Raw genomic sequence first — 24,130 nt, 5'->3', positions numbered from 1 at the left:
ACACTTGAATGAGAATTGAAATACACGAAAGGTGAAACTGACCAGGCAAAGCTTCCTTTGGGGTTATGGTCTAGCACAGTGGGGTTTTCCAAAAACTGGAAGGCACTTGGGATGGTTTTTGTGGTACTCTTTCCATACTTCATTGTGATGGTAAGAGGGTCAGAGGGGACCTTATCCGCTCGGTATTCACCAGTTCTGCAGGTGATCTCCTCTCCGAACTGCTCCCTGCCAAGACAAGGACATAATTCAGCCTTGGCTGGCTGGAGGAAGGGAAGTGGGGTCGTGCAAGGTCACAGTGCAGTGGAAGTCAACATGGCAGCAGCCTGACAGATTGTTAAATCCTGGCTTTGCTGCTTCTCTAGCTCGTTATTTTGTTGTAACCTCTGCATAAAATGTCACTGTGGACTGGTTGCAACACAACATTCGTGGTGAAGGCAAATAGTTGGAAAAAATACTGATTATGACACCAAAGTTAAGGTCAACTCCATTTTTGCTTCAGGAATATGGGGGGAGAAAAAAAAAATCACTTTGCAGCCTTCAAAGTCTGCATACTGTAGAATTTGCATAGAATACAATGTATGAATAACAAGTAGCACTTATCAACTGAAAACACTGATATGAAGTACAACTGGTCTTCAGCGTGAATGGCAATTATTAAGATGAGAAATTCTTACACAAAACAGTCCACCCCTCCAACGGTAACCTGGACATCATCCTTACTGCCAGTGTCCAGAAATTTCCCAGAAATAGTAATGAGGGTGCCCCCAGCTTTAGGACCCCTAGCAGGCTTCACTGCTTCAAGAATTGGGTCCTGGAGGGGAGAAGAGGTTACAAGATATACAGAGTGAATGCAGAGAATACAGAGTTGTCAGAGTTGCCTGCAGGCAACCTCACACTCACTCAAAAGTGTAACACAGGCAGATACAGTGCCATGTCATACACGCACAGTTTTTCTCACCCTCCTTGATCTTCCCCTCTCTATCGGAAACATTCACACACACAAAGACACATTCACGCACACATACAAGCACCACATCTGCCTTAATTTGCTGAGCAAACAGTTAGGCAGAGCACTCCCCTGTGGGAAGCTTTAGCGGAGCCAGAGATGGGAAAAGCCAGTTAAATATCTACGCTGTAGCCTGTTAAAGTATTAGAGACAAAAGGGGCCTACTGCACAGCATCTGGTTAAAGAGGAACGTGCACACATTCTAGCTTATCATACAGTGCATTACCATTGTAATATGACAGCATCGAGGGGCTTAATTTGCCAATATATTAGGATGGTGTATTTGCACATTCACCTTAAATGACATGCCCTTGGTATGTTTTGATAAGGGGCTCTCTACCGTTAGAAAATGGAAAACATAAGAGGCAGTAAAACAACAAAACCTGCTGAAAGCTTTTAGATGTCTCAGTTTTCATCTCAATAGGAAATGTGCAGCTGAAGAACATGTGGTTGCAGGAGAGAGCATTACCCTGTAGGTGAAATGCAAGGAGGATGTTCCTCTCTTTTCTCCTTTCACCTTCACTTCCACTGCACCCCAATGCGTTCTTTGTGGATCATAAGGGCCAATCTCGCACACCACACTGGACAGGAAAACAAAAATAAAAGAACATGAAAACATATAAGTTAGACACATACTCCCAAATTCTGTCTGTCAAAACATGCCCAAAAAGAGACCAGGATCACTTTTGGACAGGATTCCCAGCCTGACGTCTAAGCTGCAGAACTGAGAAAAATAGTAAATATATATATATCCAAATGAGCTAGATTTGCATTTCACAGATACTGGAAGATGGATGTTTCCTTTTAACTAACTTTACAAAGTGATAAAATTAGAAATGAAGTCAAAAATGAAACTCTTTACTTTTTTAATTAGGCAGACATGCTTAACTGGTCCAGGCCTGTTTGACGTATGCTGGTGAGTAAGCAGCTTCAAACATAGCATGAATTCTGATGCCAGATTGGCGAGTTCTAGTGTCTCAGAAAATGGAGCCATTGGGAATTTGTGCAGACTGCGATGTCTAGAGTTTATGGAGAATTGTGTGATAAATAAACACATTCAAGTCTGCTGTAGTCCCAAAGGAAAATGTCTTGCGGATGAAAGGGGTCAGCAGAACACGGCAGGCCTTATTCAGATTAATAGGTAAGTCACGAGTACACAACTAACAGCTGAAACTGTGATGTGGAGAAATTAATTTTTTAAAAAAAACCTTGAGCGTGTGAGCCGGAACATATAGAAGACAATGCCGACCAGCAAAATTATCAGAGGTATACAATACTAAGCAGGAAAAGTGGATGATTTAGGAGTGAAAAACACACCATCCAGCCTCATAAATCCTGGTTAATGTCTCATCATGCAGATGGTGGGGCAAGGATTTGTCACAAACATGTATCCATCCTGCCAGGTGTCAATGGCTTTGGCTAGTGGCTATAGGACAATAAAGCGGATGTTTTCCTCTTCATAGGCTGTTTCTATGAACCGAACACGTTTTACACACTGCTGTAACTGAAGTGCATTTGTAAGACTTCATTCCCGCATTTTCTGCAGCATTCAGCCCTTTAATGCACCTTTTGGATAAGGTGGAATAGAATGTCTGCAGCATGAAAAGACCACCGGAAAAAGCTGTATCAAATGTGTGATGCTATCAAATCACTGCTTTACGTTTACAACACGGTGGTGAATACATATCGCGAAGAATCAGAGCTGTTCTGAAAGCAAAACAGATTGTGCCATCCATCATACTGTACACTGTACAGTAAATATGTGATTGAATGGACAAAGGCGTTACTGTGGCTGACTTTCCCTGGCTGTTATTCCTTCTTACAAACGATGATGCAAATTTTGTTTGGAGAGTATCTAATCAACAGAATGGCATAATTAGTGAATTAAAATGTGCACCCTGGTTACTTCAATGAAAGGCAAAACACTCATTTAATACACTAATATGGGAAACAGACTTTGGGAGAAAGCCTGACAGTATTCATTTTGACCAAAATCATACAACAGATGGATGATGTGCGTGTTCCTGCACATGCATCTGCAATAATACATGACGCTGTGCAATTACCTTGTTGAGACAGAATATTTCTCCTTCTGATGAATGCAGGGCTCCCCAACCACAGTGATGCTTACAATGTCATCTTTATGGATTCCTAGGTTGGAGCCACGGATGGTGATGGAGATGCCTCCTTGCAGTGGGCCAAAAAGAGGGATGATCTGGATGGGGAGATACAGTGTGGGGGTGGGGAGGGTGTGCGGTGAAAGAGGGGATTTGAAATGGATTTAAACAGATTAGTTGTGCAATAAGAACATACAAGAGATTTACACAATCTGTTTAAGTCTGCTGAATAGTTGTAGCTGAAGTGTTTAATATTCAAGGCCACAGTAGAGGATTACAAACTATAGGAGTCATCATGTCTGCACGGACAATGTGTGTGCATGTACTGAAGCATGACAGATGTTGGACTATTTATGCCAATATAATGGTTATTAAAGAATAACAAATTCTAAAAATAACAATAATAAGTGATTAAAATACAGTGGTAAATAAAAATTTTTTTCCAGACGTGTAAAAACTGTGTTTAAAATGATAAAAAATATATATAGCATTAAACAACAGTGAATATCACATTATTTTAAATAGAGTGTTTATTTTAATGTGCAATGAAAATGCAAAAGTAAAATAAATATAATAATGAATCTGAAGTCAAAGCTAACAAATGTACAAAAATACAGGACGAGCCTAATAAAAGATATACGAAAAAAATACAATCACCTTTGTTTCTGATGTTTTGATAAATCTAGTAATTTAGAAAGTGGTACTAATTTGTTTATACAGACACATCAGCCGTTGTTTTTCAATCAGGATCTCATGAGTGTTGGCAAAACCTTTGTCACGTTGACATCCCAGCAAAGACTAAGGGACTTTGTCAATGACAATGAGGCTCCAATAATTAGTGCGCAAAGAAAGTATTGATCTAATCTAGATGTGGTTGAGATCAGAGAAACACGCCTTCAAGGAGATTCAGACTTTCAACTTCTCTCCTGACAGAAGAGAGAGAGGGAGGAAAAAAAAACAAAAAAAAACAGCCACTACACTGCTGCAATCAATAATCCAATCATCAATGTCAATGCTGTCTCACTGCTAATCACAATTCTCTTAAGTACATAGTGTTTCTAGTTCAAAGGTCAATATAAAGTGCTGTCGACATTGTGACTCACATCTGTGATTTCAGGGTCAGGGCACTCTGTGTTGTGAGGATCTACGGAGCTTTGTTGGTCAGGAACGCACAGCTTCTCGTACACACACGCCCTCTGCTTAGCACACCACACACACCTGTACTTGGAGTCTGCGTTCTTACAAAGGCTACAGTCCTGACGTCCCACGGAGCAGTTATACAGGGTGACTGTAAAAGAGGTGGTGAGGAAAGGGAACACAATTACATTACTGAAGTGTTTTACAGTTAAAACAGAGTGTGTGTGTGTGTGTGTGTGTGTAATATATATATTTTTAAAAAATGGTGCACAGATATCTATATGTACAAAGTTGAAAGGCAAGACACCAGGGTTTATATCTCATAACATCTTTTTTTAATTTACATGAAAGGAAAATGTAAAACATGACTCAGAATCATTAGTTATGGATGCGTGTGAATCCTCTTTTTCTGTCAAACAGGCTTAATGCTACAGTCATTACCAATTAATTTTCTGATTAATTTTCGGTTAAAGATTAAGGGTAGCTTCCTTAAATCTCACGGAGGTAGCATACTGGGACTAGCAGACTACTCTCAGGGCATTCTAAATAAGATCTCCACATTAAAATGTGAGAGCATACCGTTCAGTGTGCTGTCCATCTTCTTGCCTGACTCCTTGTCCTTCACGTAGAAAAGAACATTGGTCTCTGGTGACTTATCGTAGGAAAACTAAGAAATTGGAAGAAAATGAATTATTAATACAGAATCCAGTGATTAATGGCACTTAAGCTCTTCTCGGCAAATAGTGTGGGCTGCCGCTCCCTCATGCCAAGGGAAAAAAAGGAAGAAAAAAATTATACCCAGTCTGGCAGATTTTCAGCTGAAGAAATCAATGTTAGAAAAAGAACATAGCTGGGGGCTAGGTACCGTTTGAGCTTCCCAATCACAGAATTCACAATGTGGATATAGAGCTAAAATAACTTTACAGAGGGGAGTCTGTCCATTAGAGGGAGCTAGAGAATATCAAAGCGACTAAGAAAGCAGTTAAAAGGTGATTTGACTTTTAAACCTGGAACAAAGTCTGCAGTGCACAGACAGGTGGTCTTTTTACTTCCAAAAATGTTCTCTAAAGGATGTGTCACTCTGCAGAACTAATCTAAATTTCTCTTTGATATATCAGATCACAAATCACTCATAGTTCTGGGACCTCTTTTGAGTGGGAAGCAAATTAGACAGGGTGATACAGGGAAGTTTGATAAAGGAGAAAATTGGCAAATCAGTGTGAACAGACACGCTCAAGGGTCAAGTCAAGGTAAAATGTCAAGCAAATATCAAATAGCCCTACTCACATTAAAGCCACTGAAGGTGTAGAATGGCCCATCCTCAAAAGCAACTTCCTCCTCCACATTTTTCATTAACTCGGTGCCGATGGTGAAACCGGAACTCTGGAGACAAGGACAAACATCAACACAGACGCTGTATTCAATCTAGCTCCTTAAATTGAGGTCAGTTGTTTGGATAATATATATTGTTTCTTACCTGGTGGCGATCCAAATTGATGCCCTCAAAGCTAATGCGTGTCTTGTAGCCCACAGGGATGAGCACAGGATCGGGATTCTCAAACTGAGGACACTTTACTCCCTGAGAAATCCCAAAAACAAATACTCCCTATTAATCATTTACATTTTAAATACCCCAGCCATTTAACGGACACCCTCATCTGGTGCGACAGATAAGTGTATCGCTGTAACATCTGCTGACTTGTAAATTGATATCCTCCACCCAACAACATTTGTCACGCAAGATGGTGGCAGCTGATACCAGGATTTGAGTTTATTTTTTATTAATTTTATGGAGGTATTTGGATCAGTCAGGCACTGCATCACAGGCTGTGATTAGAAGTGTCTCTTAAAGTTTTGCATTTATCATTACATACTTTTCAACTGCTTGACTTCTCCCTGACATTAACATTTACATCATTCCCCCTGTTTTTAATGCTTGAATTCCCAACCTGACGATGCTTGATGATAGTCGGACCGGCCGCAGTGTCGTCCATGTCACTGCAGGTGTGGTCAACTGTGTTCCACTGGCAACTCCACGGACTGGCCACACATGACATGCACCTAAAGACACAAAATGACAGAGATACATTAACACAGCTGGGAGGAAAATGCTTTCATGCAGATAATTAGGCATGTGCTCTCACACACATGCATAAAAGCATACACAAACAAAACCTAAAACATGCAAACTCATCAAAGATTGTCCGGCAAAAAAAAAAAAAAAAAAAAAAAATCCATGCTGCTGACAATGAAATGGATCTCTGCAACTTCACATAAGCAAAGCTCGTTCATCACACATTCCTCGGCGTATAAGAAATGAAGAAAAAAAAAAATAAGCGAGGGGAAAAAAATGGTGAGATCGACTTTCATTTTTTGATTAATGAAAAGGAAACTGAGGCAATTTCCTTGCTTTGGTAATAAAAGGAAGAGAGAAAATGCAAGAGGTGCGTTCAAAACTACCATGCATCACAATTTACAAACAGAGCCTTGATCTCTCATCTGTTCATGCACGGTGATACATTTACATCAAGGTTGTCAGTTGATGCTGTGTTCAGTGTCACTGTGTATTTTCTGAGAGTGACAGAGCAGAACTGATAGATTAAGAGTCTGACTCACGGTGTGTTTTCAGCTTTCTTCACAGTGGCAGCACAGTTGTAGAACTTGAAATCTCGCATGGCGAGCTCCACAGTGTCATTGACGAAAATCTTGATGGCCACGGCCACAAAGTCTGAAGACAAAAGAAGTGAAGGGTTAGAATGGGCTGCATTAGCTGAGGATTGAGGAGCGGTTTTATAGGGATTTATGTTAGTGTTCTAAATTATTCTGGTTAAGATAGATTAATATTTTCATATTTTTCATCTATTTGTTTTTCTTGTTTTGTACAGCACTGAGATTTCAGATAGTGAGTAGGAGAGGGTGAATGATCTGTCTATTTGTGTCGCTACAGTGTATATTATGTAATAATGTTTTGTCTGCATGTGTTTTTACATTTGAGTGAAAATGAGATGTCATTTCTCAAAGGGCAATCTTTTCAATAAATTCAAATTATTCGAGTAAATTTGAATGAAAAAGAAAAATCAATAAAAGATGGCCTTGAAGGAATTTGTAACCGACTTCTGTCACTTTCTGTATATTAGTGGAAAGCGAATTGTTTGCATCAAAGAGCAGGTTATCTGCACAAAGCCATACCTTGGTCCTCTCGTGTATGTTGTATAAGGGAAGGGGGAGGAAGATCGCAGGAGACCTGACCAGAGTCAGATATTGAACCGTCACTCCTGAAAGAGTCGATGGTGCAGTGCAGACGGTCGGAATGCCCGATGGCAGGAAGGGAGGGGATGTTGATTTTTACCTGACAAAAAAGAAAAAAAAAAAAAGAGTAGAGCATATTTAAAAGATAGTAACAGTATAACAGCAGATAGTAACATTAATTCCCTCCTCACCAAGTTTGTCTGAATATTATAAATAAACATTATTGCATTTCTCTGTAAGTATACTCAAAACCCTTTACATAACATGTGTTCCAATATCTTTGTTATACAAGTACCAAGAAAATGGAGAAAAGTGGTGCCCTTTATAGAAAAATAAGAATGAGTCAGTGCAAGGAGGGACAGAAGTAGTCGGGAAGCAGAGGAAAGAAAAAAAAAACATGAGAGAAAAAAAGAGCAGAAGAGAGTCTCTCCATCTTAAGGCTGTGAACACGATCAGCCAGTTCGGTTATAATAAGCAAGTTCGGAGTTTTCTGGATAGATCAATACATAGCAGAAGACTGTGTGCCCAGGGTCTCTGATTCACAATGGAAACAGTTTATTACTCAGACTATGTGTTTGTGTGATGGACATGCAAGTGGGGTTATGCACTGTAGAATGCTAGAGAGGGGGGGGGGGGGGGGGGGGGAGGACTGCACTGAACAAAGGGAGAAAGTGAATGAGAATGAGTGAAGAGCGAAGCATGGCTGTACCTTCTGAGTCTTTTTACAGGAAAGGTTTGGGGGATAGAAGGAGACAATCTTGAGACACTGCTGCCTGGGGCTCCAAAGCCAGCCATTCTTCTCCTCTGCCCGTCGGCACTCAGACCTCCTGGTACACCTTCAGACGAAGGATGAACAGCTCCCATCAGCCTCAGCTTCACATCCCCTAAACACTTCCACAAGGCCTCAAAAACAAAGACTATGTACTCTAACAGACTTTCAATGTGCTTCTGTGGATAACAACGTAAGCCCGAGTGACATATAGGTTTGTTAGTGCTAAAGAACATTTTTTTAAAGTAAAGTCTGAATAAAAGTGGAAAGCAATAAATCCTGCTCGAATGTAAATATCGCACTTATAATAACTATGACATATATACCACAGGTAGAATCAGCACATGATGCAGACACCATTAATCAGCTGCAACAGACAAATCAAACTAAAATATACACTAGTAAGAGAACACAATATGAATGAATGAGTTGTTTTCACCTGCACATGGATGCACAGGGATTTAAACTACATGATACATACAACCCTCTCTGCCCTCCAGACCCTGATAAATATAGGCTGATGAGAGTAAATTGCACAGACTGCCTTCGCTGCATGAGGCTGACAAACAGCTTTAATTCCTTACGGCTGCACGGACAACAAGAGATGGAATATAAACACCGAGGAGTACTAAAAGTGTCTGCAATAAAACACTGAGCAAATACCCCGCTGTGTTTTACAAATGGAATTGCACGTGTGGGTGTTGGTGTTAGTCTGTGGTTGTGTGCATGCATTTTGTAAGCGCATTCATGCTTGTGTGTGTGATCCTCACCTGCCCTCCAGGACACACCAGCCGCAGTAAGGGTCCTTCAGTTCCACGCATGATTGGCAGTCTTTCTTTTCGAGGCACGTCTGCACTGGCACCTTGGTGATCTGAAGCATTACAACATGATATATGACCAAACAGATGACTTGGGGAGACATTGAACAAAATGTAAATGTATTTAAACAACAATTACAGATTCTCCTTAGAGTGCTGCAGGTGTACGAAGGGAATAAAAAGAGTTAGCTCAGTTGTTGTGCTCATGTCTACCCAAACACAAGGTCTGCTCATGTCTCTTTCTGTGCTAAATTATTTAGTCAATCCCCTTAATCCAAGTGCTAAAAGTTTATAGTACCCAGTGGTGGAAACTATATCTGCTTAATATGTACACAAGTACATCTTACTTGTGTGTGGAGCAATTGGCCAGATGTTCAGAAGGGAGAAAGTAAACAAGTAAAATATTCTCTCTTAAACTTTATTTTTGACTTTACATAGGTACTATTGTGTACATGTTAAGGTAACACAAGATAATGTAATATAGATGATGGTGCTCAGATCTTCATCGCTCTACCTATAATTCTCAGTATTTTCTGCCTATCGTGTGTGTGTACGTTTTCTTTATATATTGTACAAGCTGCTATACACATAACACTTACACACCATGGGTAGAAGGACAGAGGGTGCTGTATATTATACAGACTGTAAAAGATTGTATATTACAGATTGTAAAGCCCGTTGAGGCGAATCTGTGATTTGTGATATTAGGCTGTATAATTAAAACAGAACTGAATAGCGCAACAATCTAAATCTTGACCACTGTCATTTCTGCTTTTTACAAATATCATTAAACTGGTTGCAGAGTATGCGATTAATACTCTCCCTAAGTGATAGAGATAAAATATGCAATAATAATGTTGGGCTAATGAGGAATCTGTTAAAATAAACTGTGCGGTTTTGTTGCAAATGAACAAAATTTGTTTTTTACATTGTCACTAAAACACATTATGAATATCTTTGGGCTCGACAAATAAAACTGGTTATCAAAATCATGCATTGTTGAGGCTGATGTGTTCATTATCAGCTCTGTAAGTACATTGCTCTGCTTCCTTTTGTTATCACCTCCCACTACAGATCACTGGAAGAGCGTGTACCTCAGCCACGGCAATGTGTAGTGTAAGCGTCGGTGTCTGCACAAACACTGCTGGTACCAACAATCAATAACTCTAAAGAATAACTTCTAATGGCTTGTTTTTATTCAGGGAAGGCAGCATGTATGAGATATGTTACATAAAGGTCCTGACATCCACACCTTTTTCTCTGTGGTAATGTAGAGGTCACTCTGGCTCAAGTCAAAGAAAAGGTTCTTATTGACTCTTTCTCCCATGGTGTCGCCAGGAGTCTTGCTGTACATATATGGTTCTGCAGTCAGGTGTACCTGGACAGAAAACAAAGGCTGCCCTGTCAGACATGAGGTCTTTAATTCCTCCCTCCTCTTTCCCTTGGGTAAGAGTAAAAGTTCAAAGGAGAAGAAACATTTGAGCGAATAGCAGACATAGTTCAGAGTGTGTACAGAAGACAGTTTCACCTTGAAAACCTCTCCCTCACTGTTCCCGAGGAAAGCGATTGTGTGATCATTCTCCACTGCAACAGCCACAGCGGTCAGAAGGCCCAATTTGGAGACCACAGCTTCTGCCTTCAAGGCATATTTGGGCTTACTAGCCAGAGGGGAAGGCAAAAAATCTGCCCCGCATTTAAACAGCTCCAAAGTATCCTTCTGTAAGACAAAAGCACAGGAAATGGGTCTATAAGGAGCTATAAACAGGAACATTTCAACTCAAAGCCTCTGGCAGTGCTGTAGGTATTTAAGAAGCAAGATATATAAAATTATTTTGGATGAGTTAAGCGAACAAGGAAAACAACTATGACAGGAGGGAAACTGTGAGGCAGAAGGAGAGCTTTAGACAAAATACTAAAGGAACTTCAGAACAAAGTAAAGTGTCTGACACTAAAGCAAACACTGACACATGTTTGCATTATTTATCACTCTAAAGAGAATTTTTCTTAACATCTTTCTCTCCGTCTCCTTCAGTTCCAAGATGATTTCAATCACTTGACATGTAAGACACTCACAGCAGCTTTTGATGTGCAGAATTCCTCTTTTTTAGATAAGTAGGGAATATCCACGGCAGGAATTCCATTAATTTTCCCCGAGTCGATATAGCAGGCGCTGATAATATTCACCAGGTGCTCGTTGATGGAGTTGAGTGGGTACATGCAGAGAGCACCATCAGTGACATCATCGTCTGGGCTGGCTACCGTGAACAGAACTTTACTCCAGGGGTCAACCTTCCCATATGACCCTGATTCAGTCATATACCGCGCTAGCTCTTTTCCGGGAGAAGCCACATACGCAGCCTGAACTTTGTTATACTGATCATCTGTACCACATGTTAACTGGAGCTCGGTGTGGGAATAGTAATGGTGATCGTCTTCACACAGGCGAGATATAAATGTTAGGTTTTTGTTATCCGTACCATCAAGAGTCCGCGAAAAAAGGAAATAAATAAAACTGTCCTCTTTGAAGGCGTGACGAAAATCGTGCAGGTACTTGGGGACAAAGGGTGTAGTTTGTACCGTGGACGCCTCGATGATGCTCTCGAATACGACCCATTCACGGAAATCCTGAAGGATGCGTGTACTGATGAGTTTTGCACTATCCAGGGTCCCGTAGCCCTTTCCAACAACAAACACATTGAAGGTATGTCCATCTTTCGAATAGGTGGACATGACACCCACCACATTTACACTCTCCTCTATGCTAGCCACATAAGTTCTTTCTCCTTTAGTGTCACTGTAATACAACTGCTGCTCCACATTGGTCAGGTTAAGGAGGGAGCAGATGCCTCTGTAGCGGCTGCCACACACTATGAGTGACCCGTTGGACGGATGGACTAGCAAAAGCTTGTTGAGGTTGGGCATAAGCTTTGTGTCTTGGCAGGCTGAAGCGGGAGGTGTACAGGTCTGAGCGTCCTCTTTTGGACCCGTCTCAGCTCGAGCCTCCAGATTGAGTGAAGGCCCGAGCTGAAAAATGGTGTTGACTGCTCCCAGATAGATGCGACCTGTTTGAGGGTCCTGGACCACATTGTTTATTGGAGTCTCTGAGGTGAACTCCTGGATGTGGATGCTGCTGCTGTCCTGGGCTTTTGAGACCGTCTGGCAGAAGAAGAGGAGGAGAAGGGAAACCCAGCTGGCCATTTCTGGAGAAAACAGAAAGGGAGTGGTATTACATTAATAATTCACAATACTAATGCTCTTAAATGCACATTAGCTATAAGTAACTTTATCCACTATAGAGTACACCAAGTAAATTAACAAACACACTACACAAACAAAGTTAACAGCTATAAGTTTAAGAGTCGTAAGTTTAGTATGAAACACAACAACATATATGTTATTCTGATTAGACTACTGCTTTACTTTATCAACATGCAGGGCAGCTGTTCATGTATGACTCCACTCCCAGTTTTATAAAATAAGTGCTATTTTACATCTAATTGACATAATATCACAAACAATAATTTAAGAAAAAAAATAAAAAATACATGTGGGTAAAAAAACACAATATCCTTGGATCTGTTCTAACTTCATTTACACTTTTTTTCCTTTCAACAACTCCATCAAAACACAATGTTCTGTGGAAGTACACTGTTTTATCTCATGAAACATGATCACACAATATCCCTGTAAAATACAGACAGCATCATGTACTGGCTAACAGCAGGTGCCTCGCTTACTGCTGTTTGCCCAGGCTGTGGTAAATATGGAACTGCAGGTGGTTTTGAAGCAGCTATTGCCCACACAGCAAATGTGTGTCTATGTTTGCGTGTGGTTTCAAGCTTGCGCACTCTCAACAGCATCCTCCTTCTTATTTCACCTTGCCAGTGAAGTCTACGGGCACATTTGTCAAATTAAAAACCCCCATTGAAACTTTCAGGGAGTTGCCAGCCAAAGCCACGTTTTATTATGTCAACCTGCCTTTCCTCACAGGACTAAATAGGGAGGCCACTGATTAGACATTTGCCCAGGGGGCCCTGTTAATTTCACTGGTAACTCCCATTTGCATTTAAGTGCCCACTACTCGATTTGATGATTTTACTTTTCTTTCCAATTTACTACCTTCCCCCTCCCCTCTCCGAGCTGTTTCACTGTGCAAATGTATCATGCCCTTTTCAATTCATAGCCTTAAATATTTCCATTAAAATTGAAATGGTGCAATAAAATCCCTGTCTGAGCTTATTCAGGACAGAAATTAGCATGGTTGGTTTTAAAACCTTTAATTAAGGAATAAGTGCAGTCACCATACTGTCCACATTTAACTAAGAGCCCTTTAAAAACCTTAAACAGTGTACATACACACACACACACACACACACACATACACACACACACACACACACACACACACGCACACACACACACACATTATGAGGTTAAGTGAAACATCATGTGTACAACTGCAGCAGCGAAGTAACAATATTTCAATTACAAAGACGGGTCCACTGGCAACGTTGAATGACAATTACAAGTATGTGTCAGCTTTAAGGGCCACCACAATAACACACTTTTGTGTTTGAGTTTTCAAAGAAGCATCAAAAAACTGCATAAACAGCAAAATTCCTGCAGCTTCAAATTGTTGACAACATAAGCAAAACACAGTCAAGCTGCAATGACAAAGAATGGTGGCAAATTGCACAATGTTCACACAGAGACAGAAAAATGGCCTCAAAATGATCCCAGAATTAAACGAAACCCTCTGTGGGGCAGACGCAGTGTAATAAAGTTTGCTCAGTAAAAGCTAAGCTTCACAAAGCCTTACTAAGGGCGTATTTAGGGCAGGACTGCCTCTTGGCAGCAAGTTGAGAGACAAGTTCAAATGCAGATGGCCAACTGAAGACATGAATGACAATATCTAAGAAAAATCAATTACCGTACAATGATCTAGATGCTTCAACACCCTGCTTGTGATGACTGTTTTATTTATTAATTTTTTGGACTATTTAGATGATATCAAAGTGACATGACATCAGAAGCGATGATCTACATTGCAACCTTCTATTGCCTGAAGTCTTCCCTCTCTTATTTATATCAGTTTCATTTTTTATTCATTCTCTATTTGTGTGTGACATATCGACATTTCTTCAACTCTTTTTGCCCCCTTTTACTCCTTTGTTTCCACAAAGCAAACTGGTAGATTGTTGATGGTCAAACAGATTTAAAACCAGTTCAGTGAGTGTTGTACACATGACCTTCAATACACTATTTTTGGGTTTGTTTGTGGAAAAACTTGGCAGAAAGAACCTGTGTTTTATCACTTAACCAGGAGCTCCCACACTTGATAATTAAACTTACCACAGGTTTGTGTACGAAAATTAAACAACAGCTGTTTGCCTGTAACTGCTGGGTTATTTTCTGTGTTTGTACAAAACATTACACACTGTACAGTCCAAATATTGAACTAAATGGTAAATATGCAGAGTTGTCTCTCTGATTATACTTCATTTGCTGCTATCCACTAAAAACTGGTACAATCCTTAGTGCCATCACTTCACTTGGGCATGATACAGACCACACAGGGAGATTTCACAAAAGGTGGATTATGTCAATGGTTTCTGAGACGGAAAATTACTTGATTCCTGTGACTTCCAATCAAACATGCTGTGACAAAGCAACTTTTGCAGACTGTGATGTACAATGAGAGGACAATTGACTCGAGGCACTCATTTAGGTTTCAGAAAACTCTAGTTCCACTTACATCCGTGACTTCAAAGAGTCCTCCTTCTATTCATGCAAATCCTATAGCCAGCCCCCGATCAGGGGAAAAAAAGTGTCACACAAATTTCTCTCAGATGCTGCATTGTGGGTCAGTGGAAACGAATTTCTTAACATATTTCAAAGCAGACCGTTCTCTCCTAGGATGTCTCCTTCTGTCGCTCTATCACTTTTCATCCTTTTTTCATGGGCTTAATCCTGAACGCTGGAATTAAAGAGGCTTCAAAGAGCTGAAGAGAAGCAGACGTCTAGTGGGGGTGACACAGGTGGAATGAGGCCCATTTCTCCCCAGACCATCCCACCTCTCTTTTCTCAACATGTCTCTAAGCTGCTGCGAGAGAACATGGTAACTGGGCATATTAGCCAACATGTGGCTATTTCTGAATAAATAAAAGCTGCTAAATTTAGAGACTGTGTGCTGCATCAGCCTCCAGCTAATGAAGCCTCCAATGGCCAGGGATAAATAATAATGAAACACATCATGTGCTAATGAAGCTGGCACATCTGATAAATGTGATCCTGTGAAAGACACAATTGTTAAAACTGCAGGATAGTTGAGGCTGAATTGATCCCTAAATTAGAAAATTCAACTAATTCCATCGCACACATTTAAATCTGCAGTTAAGGAAAGAGGTAAAAAAAAAATGCTTTTACTGCAGAAGTTCATCTTAGTAGCTGGCGGCAAAAGAAAAAGTGCTTATGTACAACATGCACAGACTTGAAAATAGCACATGAAGGTGTGTCTCTTTGTCGGCTTACTTGTCGGCACACATATGCACACTCCTTTTGTTGGCAACTATAGCCCCATATTTTTCACACTCCCCTTGCAAGTTAGAACATGTCTGTACAGGAAAAGCAGCTCTCAGCAGAGCAAAATGAAAGATAATTGAAAAATGGCAGGTGTGCACATGGACACAGAGAAATTCATAAACACAGCGCAACAATATGTGCACCAGCACAGCTTGAAGTGCTGACAAGATAATCCCACTACGACCACACAAAGACACTTCTCTTCAGTCTGCCATGCTGTGTTCCTTTGACATGGGGGCACTGAAACCCAGCATGGCAGTCCACATGTATCTCGGTCAATCCTCTCGCCACACAACACCCACATCAGGAGGAAGTATAAGAGTGTGCCTGCACGAGGCATCAAGAGATCAGGAAGGAGAGGGAGAAAAACAAGGTTGGGGTGGGGTGGGAGGGGTGGGGGGGTACACGGGGTGCTATGTGTGTAGTGATTAGATCAAACACTGCTGTAACTGCTGACCTAGCAAGTTTGAAGCTGCATGAGGGCTCCACTCACTCATTAATACATATACAGAAAGGAAACTGATATAATAAATAAAAAAGCAGACACCCTACCCTGAAAACATAATAGGATACTACCCCATAGAGTGATCATTCATATTCAGCACTTTTGTTATCGCGGAGCTGGCTTTGACAGATGCCAGGGTCTGACATTGACACAGGGTGCAGTTTTGTGTTGAATCCGCTTTCAGCATCACACACTGATAGAAGGTAACCGTTGGTCAGACACTCTCAGAGGCCTCAGGGCTAGGTGGAGGGGCTGCTGAGGTGGGGTTAGCAATGGGTTAATGCTCAAGAGTAAATCTCGCCACATCCCTCTTAGTGTGTAGGGTGCTGAAAAGGCCTGATAAGTGTGGATGAGGCAGCGCGACAACGTAGGTTAGGAGCCATACAAGGAGCCGCTGCCGGAAATGAGGGGTGGATCCTCGTTCTTTATTTTCTCCCACCAACCAGCGAAAAACATGCAGGACAAGCACCATTGTTAAAGATGAAACATGAAGTGGGAGAGTGTGGAGAACTCTTTCTTTCTTTACATGTCTCCTTCTCTCTTTTTTTTTTTTTTTTGACATGCAAGCGCTCTTGTCCCATCCTTACAGTGAAATTGTTTCATGAGTTGCAATGGGAGGCTGGTGTGACGACGGCAATCCAATTTCCATATGAACAATTACCCTGCCGTCAGGGTTGGCAGTTCATTTATTTCAATTTGACTGACTGGGAGAACCACGCTCACCAAAGCAGCCAGCCCAGCCATTGTATTCAGGACACCAGGCACAGGCGGGGGATTGATGGGCCTGGTCCGTTTCAGTCGTATCCAGCTGCTCTGGCCTAAATATGCTAACACCTTTAAAGTTGGCCCATGACCCAGCGAGTGTGTGAATCACGTTTTCACTCCTCTCCTCCCAGACTGTGTGTGTGTGTGTGGATGTCCCAGTTCTCATACTTGTGTGCTTTTCGCTTCTTTTGTGTGTCAACATGTGTCTACTCTCTTATGTGTATTTGTCTATTTTGATGTATGGCCACGACTCACGGGTTCCGGCACAAACTGCACACACACACTCGTCATCCTTTTAGGCACAGCACTTTTCCTCATTAGGACTGATAGACTGTTTGTGTGTCCGTTTACCGTTCCGTCACCATTTTCAAGGCTCTTGCTATCTCCCCTCTGCCAGCTGGACACTTGAGCAGCGAGTGTGCAAAAACCACATGCACACATACACACACTTCTTGAGCACAGTGCACATTTAAATGTGTGTGCCGGGATACAAACACAGACACACTCAATGCCAGACTTTTCTGCCTCATACCTTTCTCAGCAGTCAACCTCAGTGTCTCTTGTAATCTCTCAATCTCTGTTTGTCTCACAAACAAACACACAAATTCAACCTTTCTCTGTCTGGGCAGCAGCAGCTTGGGCTAATCTCCCAATGTTAACTGGCCTCCCCCAACCCCAGCTGGATGTTGCAGCTCTCCAGCAGCACTGAGTAGCTGTTTGCTATGTGGACACAGCTGGCGGATGTGGGGAACCTGATTAAACGGCCTGGTCTGGCGGAGAAGAGCTACTTTCAGAAGCCAATGGCTCCGCCGACATCGCCACTGCATCCAGACGGCTGCTAATACACACAAACAGTTGTAGGGGCATGCTTGCATACACAAGCTCACTAATCAACTCAACTTGCTCGCAGATATGCATCTGAGATCCAAACACTGTAACTGCTAGTGAAAAATGCTGCCCAAACCCACAACTCTGAATGCAAGTGAGATTATCATTATCAATACATCTGTTTCTTACAGATCAGAACATTTATTTTAGAAAACGAAAGTTAAAAATTCCATAATTTTACCAAGCTCAGACCAAATCCTCTTATTTGAGACACTGAAACAACCTGCTAGTATGCTTGAATTTCTTTCTTTTAACGATTATCTAAATAGCTGATTAATTTTGTCAATCTACTAGTCCATTATTTGACTAATCATTTCAGCACTACTTGTAACTTTGATTTTTTTGTGACACACTGATTAATGCCTGCAGGGAATTTCTTTGTTCACTTTGGTCCTGTTAAAATGTTAAGATACTTTTTGAAGAACAGGTAATAATTCTGTGTCTTGCTCAAGGGGTATTTAGTAGGTTGGATGCTTGCTCACACATGGAGGTCTTTAATGGTTGGAGGGCAGCTTCTCTAATCAGCACACCACCCCGAGGCGATCTTCTGCTCCAAGCGCTCACTTACATGTATATACACCACACACTCACGTTCCAACACACATGCAACCACAATTAAGAAGTCAAGCAGGCAGACTGACTGCTGGGAAGGAATCCATTACACACCTTATTGGTTATAATGATTTCACTTCACCAGCATAAACTCCAATGAGCCATGAAGGTATCTTGTAATGTGGTTTAGTCTCAGTCCCCAGCTTTCGTTTGGTTTCAAGGGGAATACTGATCTCACAGTGAATGATTGCTTGCCTGCCCTCTTCCACGATTTCACAGAAGTTCTTACTGGACAAAGAGATGTAACTAATTTGTTTACTGCATCTTGTCAGAACAGCGGGAGATTTAGCAAAACAGGCAGCTGCTGTCTTGAAAGAGATGAGAAAACTGATATAAGTCTCACGTTTGTGCTGTAAGTACAGCATATATAGCTTAAACTCTCTTTATTGTTACTTAACAAACACTGGAAGCAGAAGGGTTGAACTAGTCTGGTTCCGTAATGTAGAAAAAAAAAAAAAACATTCATACCTACTTCCACTTCCTACCCTCTGTTCTCTCTCCCATACACACATACACACACACCGATAAGCAGCTTTTCCTCTACTTTTTCTTGGTCGCCTTTGGTAGCGAAAATATTGCTCAGTGAGCACTTGTTTTGATCATGTGACTGTCTGGAAACCTTACTATCACAAGACATTCAGTGCACAATCAGACCACAGAGCTTCTGTCCACAAACACTTCTTAAAACACAAGCCATCATTTCTAAACTTATGTACATGTAAAACAAATAAGAGTAAAAACTGATTCTACCTTTCTGTGCTCTATATTTAATGCCCAATACTGAGCACATTAAAAATCTAGCAGTTTTTGCATCTTACAGCATGTGTAATTTTATTCTATTGGCCCACTTGGGAAGCCTGTTTTTCTACGGTGTTAAATTAAGCATGTTAATAAATCAGCCTTGGACAGTTATATGTAACCCAGGCCTGTAACATACACAAGAAATTGATATCACCTTACCTCAGACAGAAACTAACATTGTAAAACTTAAGTTCTTTAAGCACAGGTAGGGTCTTGCATGGACTGACCAGGTGGGAGACAGGCCATTATGTCTGACTGTGAGAGATGACATGAGAGTAGCTCTGTCCAGACTTGTAAGAGCTGAAAAGGAGAGAGAAACAACCTCAGAGAAGAAGGCAAGAGGGATGAGGAATGTTAGAGAGACAGAAAGACAGAAACAGAGGGAGGGCAATCACACACGTTACTCACTGAGTTTCAATAGCTCTTTTGTGCGCACTGGCAGGTGCCTGTCACTTGTCAAGATGAGTCAGAGTGTGGATGGTGACTGAACATTGTGATTGAGAGGATATAAGCATTGGCTGAGGCCTTGAAAGATTCCAGCTTTTGGTAATGACTAAAAGCTATCAGGTAATGGCCCACAGATTAGCCAGTTCTCCTCAGCACACGGAGAAAAGGTCATGTTTGGAGCTTAAAAGGTAATGGCTAAATTAGCAGCAAAAAATACCTCATAAAAATTAAATAGCTTTCAGTGAGACGGAGTACTTTCCGCTGGTTGCGCAGAAGGAAATAGACTGGGCTACTTTTTAATTAGTCGGACAACGAGAACTAATCACAGGAAGGGTAGACGCCGATAAAATGTGTGTATGCTGCAACACAAAATCACACAAAGCACCTTCGTCTTACTTTTTGCAAAAAATATTAATCAAATACCACGTCTATTTAGACTACTCCCACCACTTCTCTTTAGTGTCACACACTTTCACAAAATCCTATTGAAACCACTCTAAAACACTTATCCCTCCATCACCCGACCCCTTACAATCTTCATCCATCATCTATCAGTGTTTCTACAGCCAGAGGGGAGAGAGCTGCTAAGCAGGGCCTGACTAATGGCTAAACAAACACCATTATCAGGCCTTGGTGGCCGAATGCTGATCTACAGGAGCCCCAGAGCAGCTGAGGCTCTTTAATGCTTAATCCCTGCTCTAAACTCAGATAGGATGGGCAACGCTGAAGGCCCACTAATGAGGGAGAAACATGAGGGAGGAGGTTTGACGTGAAGAACAACATGCGTACAAACACACATATGCATGATCGTTTAACATAAAAACAGAACATAGAATATACGGGATTAAAGGGGAGAGAGTGGAGGGAAGTATGGCCCACTCATCTTGGCCAATTCCCTCTCTAAAAAAGGCTCAGGGAGAAGTTAATGAGCCTGTTACAGCCGCACAGTTCCCTTGATAAGGCAGCTGATTGCACCACATGTTTAGGCAAGAGGACTGTGTGTGTTTGCGCACATATTTGTATGTGTGTCACCTGACCCAAAGCGGTCATCTGCTAATCGTACATTCACAAGTTAGGAAGGAAAATTTTCTGATAAACACACTTTCACACACCAGTCACCACTCCGGAGGTGCAATATATCCCTCTTCCTCACGCACTTGCCTACACACTCTGATCACATTTCCACACACATGCAACACGTGCGCGCACACACACACACGCGCGCACACACACACGCGCGTGCGCACACACACACACACACACACACACACACACACACACACACACACACACTCAATCAAGTGCGACTGAGCGAGCAAGCCACTCAATGAGAGTGGGTGATTAGGCCCTGGGAGAGTAGGCCTGACCTTTCCCTCCACATCAAGTCCTCCCTGCGCATGTGTGTTTTTATGAGTCAGTGGCTGTACGCCCTCCAGCCCGCGCCACTTCACATCAAATGTCACTGACTTAAATGAGATGGCCAGACAGACAGTAGGACAGAAGAAAGAAAGAGGAAGAACCCGACCGAAGGTGAGTACAGGATAAGGAAATGGGCAAAACAAGACAAAAAGAGATTTTTTTTTTTACAGTATAGGGAAGTAAGAAAATGCCAGAAGTAATGGCTGAGAAGGAAAAGCACAGAGAAAGTCTGAATGTAAGAGAGATCACTGTCATCAATCAATCTTGGAGTCGTGGTTCTTTTCACCCCTTTGCCTGAGAAACAGCATAGCAGAGATATTTTTAAATTCCATGTTGGTTGTGGGAATACAGCGCAGGCCCTTGTGGGTACACAAACTTCTCTACTGTCGAGATGGTTGAGTCTGCACTTCCGCGTTCTCAGAGTTCTCAGATGGACAGAAAAGCAGACAGTCTGAGTCAGGCCACTGGGGAGGCACTGGGGCGACTAGGGTTTCTTTTGTGGGTTTGTTGTTCCACTTATTGCCGAAAGCACAGTTAGTTAGCAGCCTGATTGTATTCGTGGGTTCTTTATGAAATACAGCAAGTGTGCTTTTGTACACACACTAAAAATATGCAGCAAGCTTTGCGGTTTACTCTCCAACTCTTAAAAGAATATTTTTTGTCCCATGACAAAAATAGCAAATTTAATATGACCACTATAATTTGAATGATTTGCAGCAAAACCTGTGCAAATCACATTTTGGATGGTAAATACGGAAAGTAAGCTAAAGTTAACACAGGGTTAAATGTGGTGTCAATATTCCAAACTCTCAGAAAATCGTGTACCAGAATGCACTACTAATAAAATCACCAGCGAATCAACACTATGTATCCACAGACTGTGTCACTCACTGAAAACAGTATAAAACTCATTGTTTACACACATAAGATAAGTTAAGATAAGACTTTACTGATCCCATCATGGGGAAATTTAACAGTTTACAGCAGCAATATGCAACACACCAGTGCAAAAGAAAGGCAGGTAGAAATAAACTTTCTTAAAAGTATAAAAATCTAAGAGTAAAGTTTAAAGATATTTACATATTCACATAGTGATTGCACATACACATGATGTGATATGGGGGTGGCGGTGGTGGAGGGTCACTGTGTACTATTAAACAGTCTGATGGCTGTGGGGAGGAATGACCTGTGGAAGTGCTCCTTCTTGCACAGGGGGTGTTAAAGTCTGGAGCTGAAGGAGCTGCTCAGGGCCTCTACAGTGTAGTGCAGGGGGTGGGAGGGGTTATCTATGATGGATGTCAGCTTTGCCAGAATCCTTCTGTCCGCCACCTCCTCGTTGGAGTCCAGCGGGCTGCCTAGGACAGAACCTAGAACATCTGTATTATGGTATCATCAACTTTTCTTCTTTAAAGTAAAACTTATTTTGACAGTCAGTCAAATAACACTGACGGTCTGCGTCAGCAGTTTTTAGCAACACTTTGTGATGTTTTGGTCAAAGGTCCCATGGTGTTATTTTTCCTGACCAAAGGAGAATGGCAGAGTGACCAGTGTTGGGGAAATTATTTTTAAAAAATAACTTTTGTTCATTACTGGTTACTCCTTTAAAAAGTAATCCATTACTTTACTTAGTTGCCCTCTATGGAAAGTAACTTTTTACATTACTTGTTACTTTAACATTACTTTTATGTTGCTTGACTTTGGGTAGAACCACATATCTGTTCCTAAATGTGTGGGGCTACATAAAGTTCTACTATGGAGGACAGAACAGGTATTTCTTTTGTGCTCTTTGTTTTCCTTTCCTTTTTGTACAGTTTCTATGTCTTTAAATCTATTTTGTATTTTATTCTTCTATTTTGGTTTTAATTATCCTTCTGTACAGCACTCTGGTCCACTGCAGTTGTTTTAAAGTGCTTTACAAATAAAGTTGGATTGGATTGGATAAAAACTGCCACAAACAGAGCACTTGACAAGAAAACATTGGACTACTATAGGTGTCAACACCACCACTAAGCCCTATCAAACAATAATGAAGTAACATAGCCTCCATATATCTCATGGGCATACGGGTGAACACTAAATACATAAGGGCTTATCATTTTTTTCCAACTCTTGTTTCGTTACTTAGTGAAACAACCTGAAATGAGAGCCTGTGACTATTGCGCAGGTGCAGCTGTTTCACTACCGAATGACTACCGGATGTTTACATAGAAAAGAATGTGTTTGCATATGCCAGATGGTTTGGAGCACGCACATAATTGTTAGGGCGTATAAAAATTTTGAGGAATAAATTGTACATAACACTTGTCAAACCTGTCCCTCAGAAAAGTAACATTGTGCCGAATTGAAAAAGGAACGACGTTTCGTTACCAAATTTTCAGTAGTTACCCAAAAAAAGTAGTTATGGAACTGTAAAGCGTTACTTTGTAACTCATTACACACAACACTAAGAGTGACTCACTACTCCCTCTAATGCAGGGGTGTCAAACTCATTTTAGTTCAGGGGCCACATTCATCCCAATATGATCTCCAGTGGGCCGGACCAGTAAAATAATAACAGTGAAAAAAGTAAAACTATATTATGATCAGGTTTACATCTACAAAGTTTCCTTAAAAATCTGAATAACATAAACAACTTGAATTGTCTTAAGAAAAGTAAATGCAATTTTAACAATATTCTGCCTCGGTTTATCAGTTTATCATTTACACATGTGCATTACAATCACACAAAACAGTAACAAGCAGAATATTGGTAAAATTGCATTTACTTTTCTTAAGACATTTCCATTTGTTCATATTTGTTCAGGTTATTCACGTTTTTTTGTAAAAGTATAGTTTGGTAATGTAAATATTTTCATGTAATTTTCCTTTTTTACACCAAAAAACCAAAAAGAAAATTTGGGGTTGTCATTATTTATAGGTTATTTTAATAATATTCTACTGGTCTGATGCACTTGAAATCTCTTTAGACTGTATGTGTCTGTATGTGAAACCTGAATTGACATGATTTTGACACCA

At 41.1% G+C, this 24,130-nt stretch overlaps 1 protein-coding gene across 6 annotated transcripts in view; it reads right to left on the bottom strand.

Moving 5' to 3' along the window:
- plxnb2b (plexin b2b) overlaps positions 1–24,130 on the bottom strand; it is a 117,587-nt gene that overhangs the window by 24,068 nt on the left and 69,389 nt on the right. For 5 of the 6 annotated variants that reach the window (XM_030136282.1, XM_030136283.1, XM_030136285.1 and 2 more), the window contains 16 exons: positions 11,170–12,296; positions 10,625–10,813; positions 10,349–10,474; positions 9,049–9,149; positions 8,219–8,345; positions 7,450–7,609; positions 6,877–6,988; positions 6,210–6,321; positions 5,738–5,839; positions 5,548–5,643; positions 4,840–4,927; positions 4,227–4,411; positions 3,073–3,221; positions 1,476–1,587; positions 675–811; positions 43–225 (listed from right to left, as the gene is read on the bottom strand). In XM_030136282.1, the coding sequence (XP_029992142.1) occupies positions 43–225; positions 675–811; positions 1,476–1,587; positions 3,073–3,221; positions 4,227–4,411; positions 4,840–4,927; positions 5,548–5,643; positions 5,738–5,839; positions 6,210–6,321; positions 6,877–6,988; positions 7,450–7,609; positions 8,219–8,345; positions 9,049–9,149; positions 10,349–10,474; positions 10,625–10,813; positions 11,170–12,294 (3,104 nt within the window). In that variant the 5' untranslated portion in view covers positions 12,295–12,296. Of the gene's footprint in view, positions 1–42; positions 226–674; positions 812–1,475; positions 1,588–3,072; positions 3,222–4,226; positions 4,412–4,839; positions 4,928–5,547; positions 5,644–5,737; positions 5,840–6,209; positions 6,322–6,876; positions 6,989–7,449; positions 7,610–8,218; positions 8,346–9,048; positions 9,150–10,348; positions 10,475–10,624; positions 10,814–11,169; positions 12,297–19,408; positions 19,427–24,130 lie in introns of those variants that run through there. The other variant, XM_030136281.1, reaches the window with a different exon arrangement.

Source organism: Sphaeramia orbicularis, chromosome 6, assembly GCF_902148855.1.
Source record: "Sphaeramia orbicularis chromosome 6, fSphaOr1.1, whole genome shotgun sequence".
Classification (NCBI taxonomy): domain Eukaryota; kingdom Metazoa; phylum Chordata; class Actinopteri; order Kurtiformes; family Apogonidae; genus Sphaeramia; species Sphaeramia orbicularis.
This window is presented reverse-complemented; position numbering and strand designations above follow the sequence as displayed.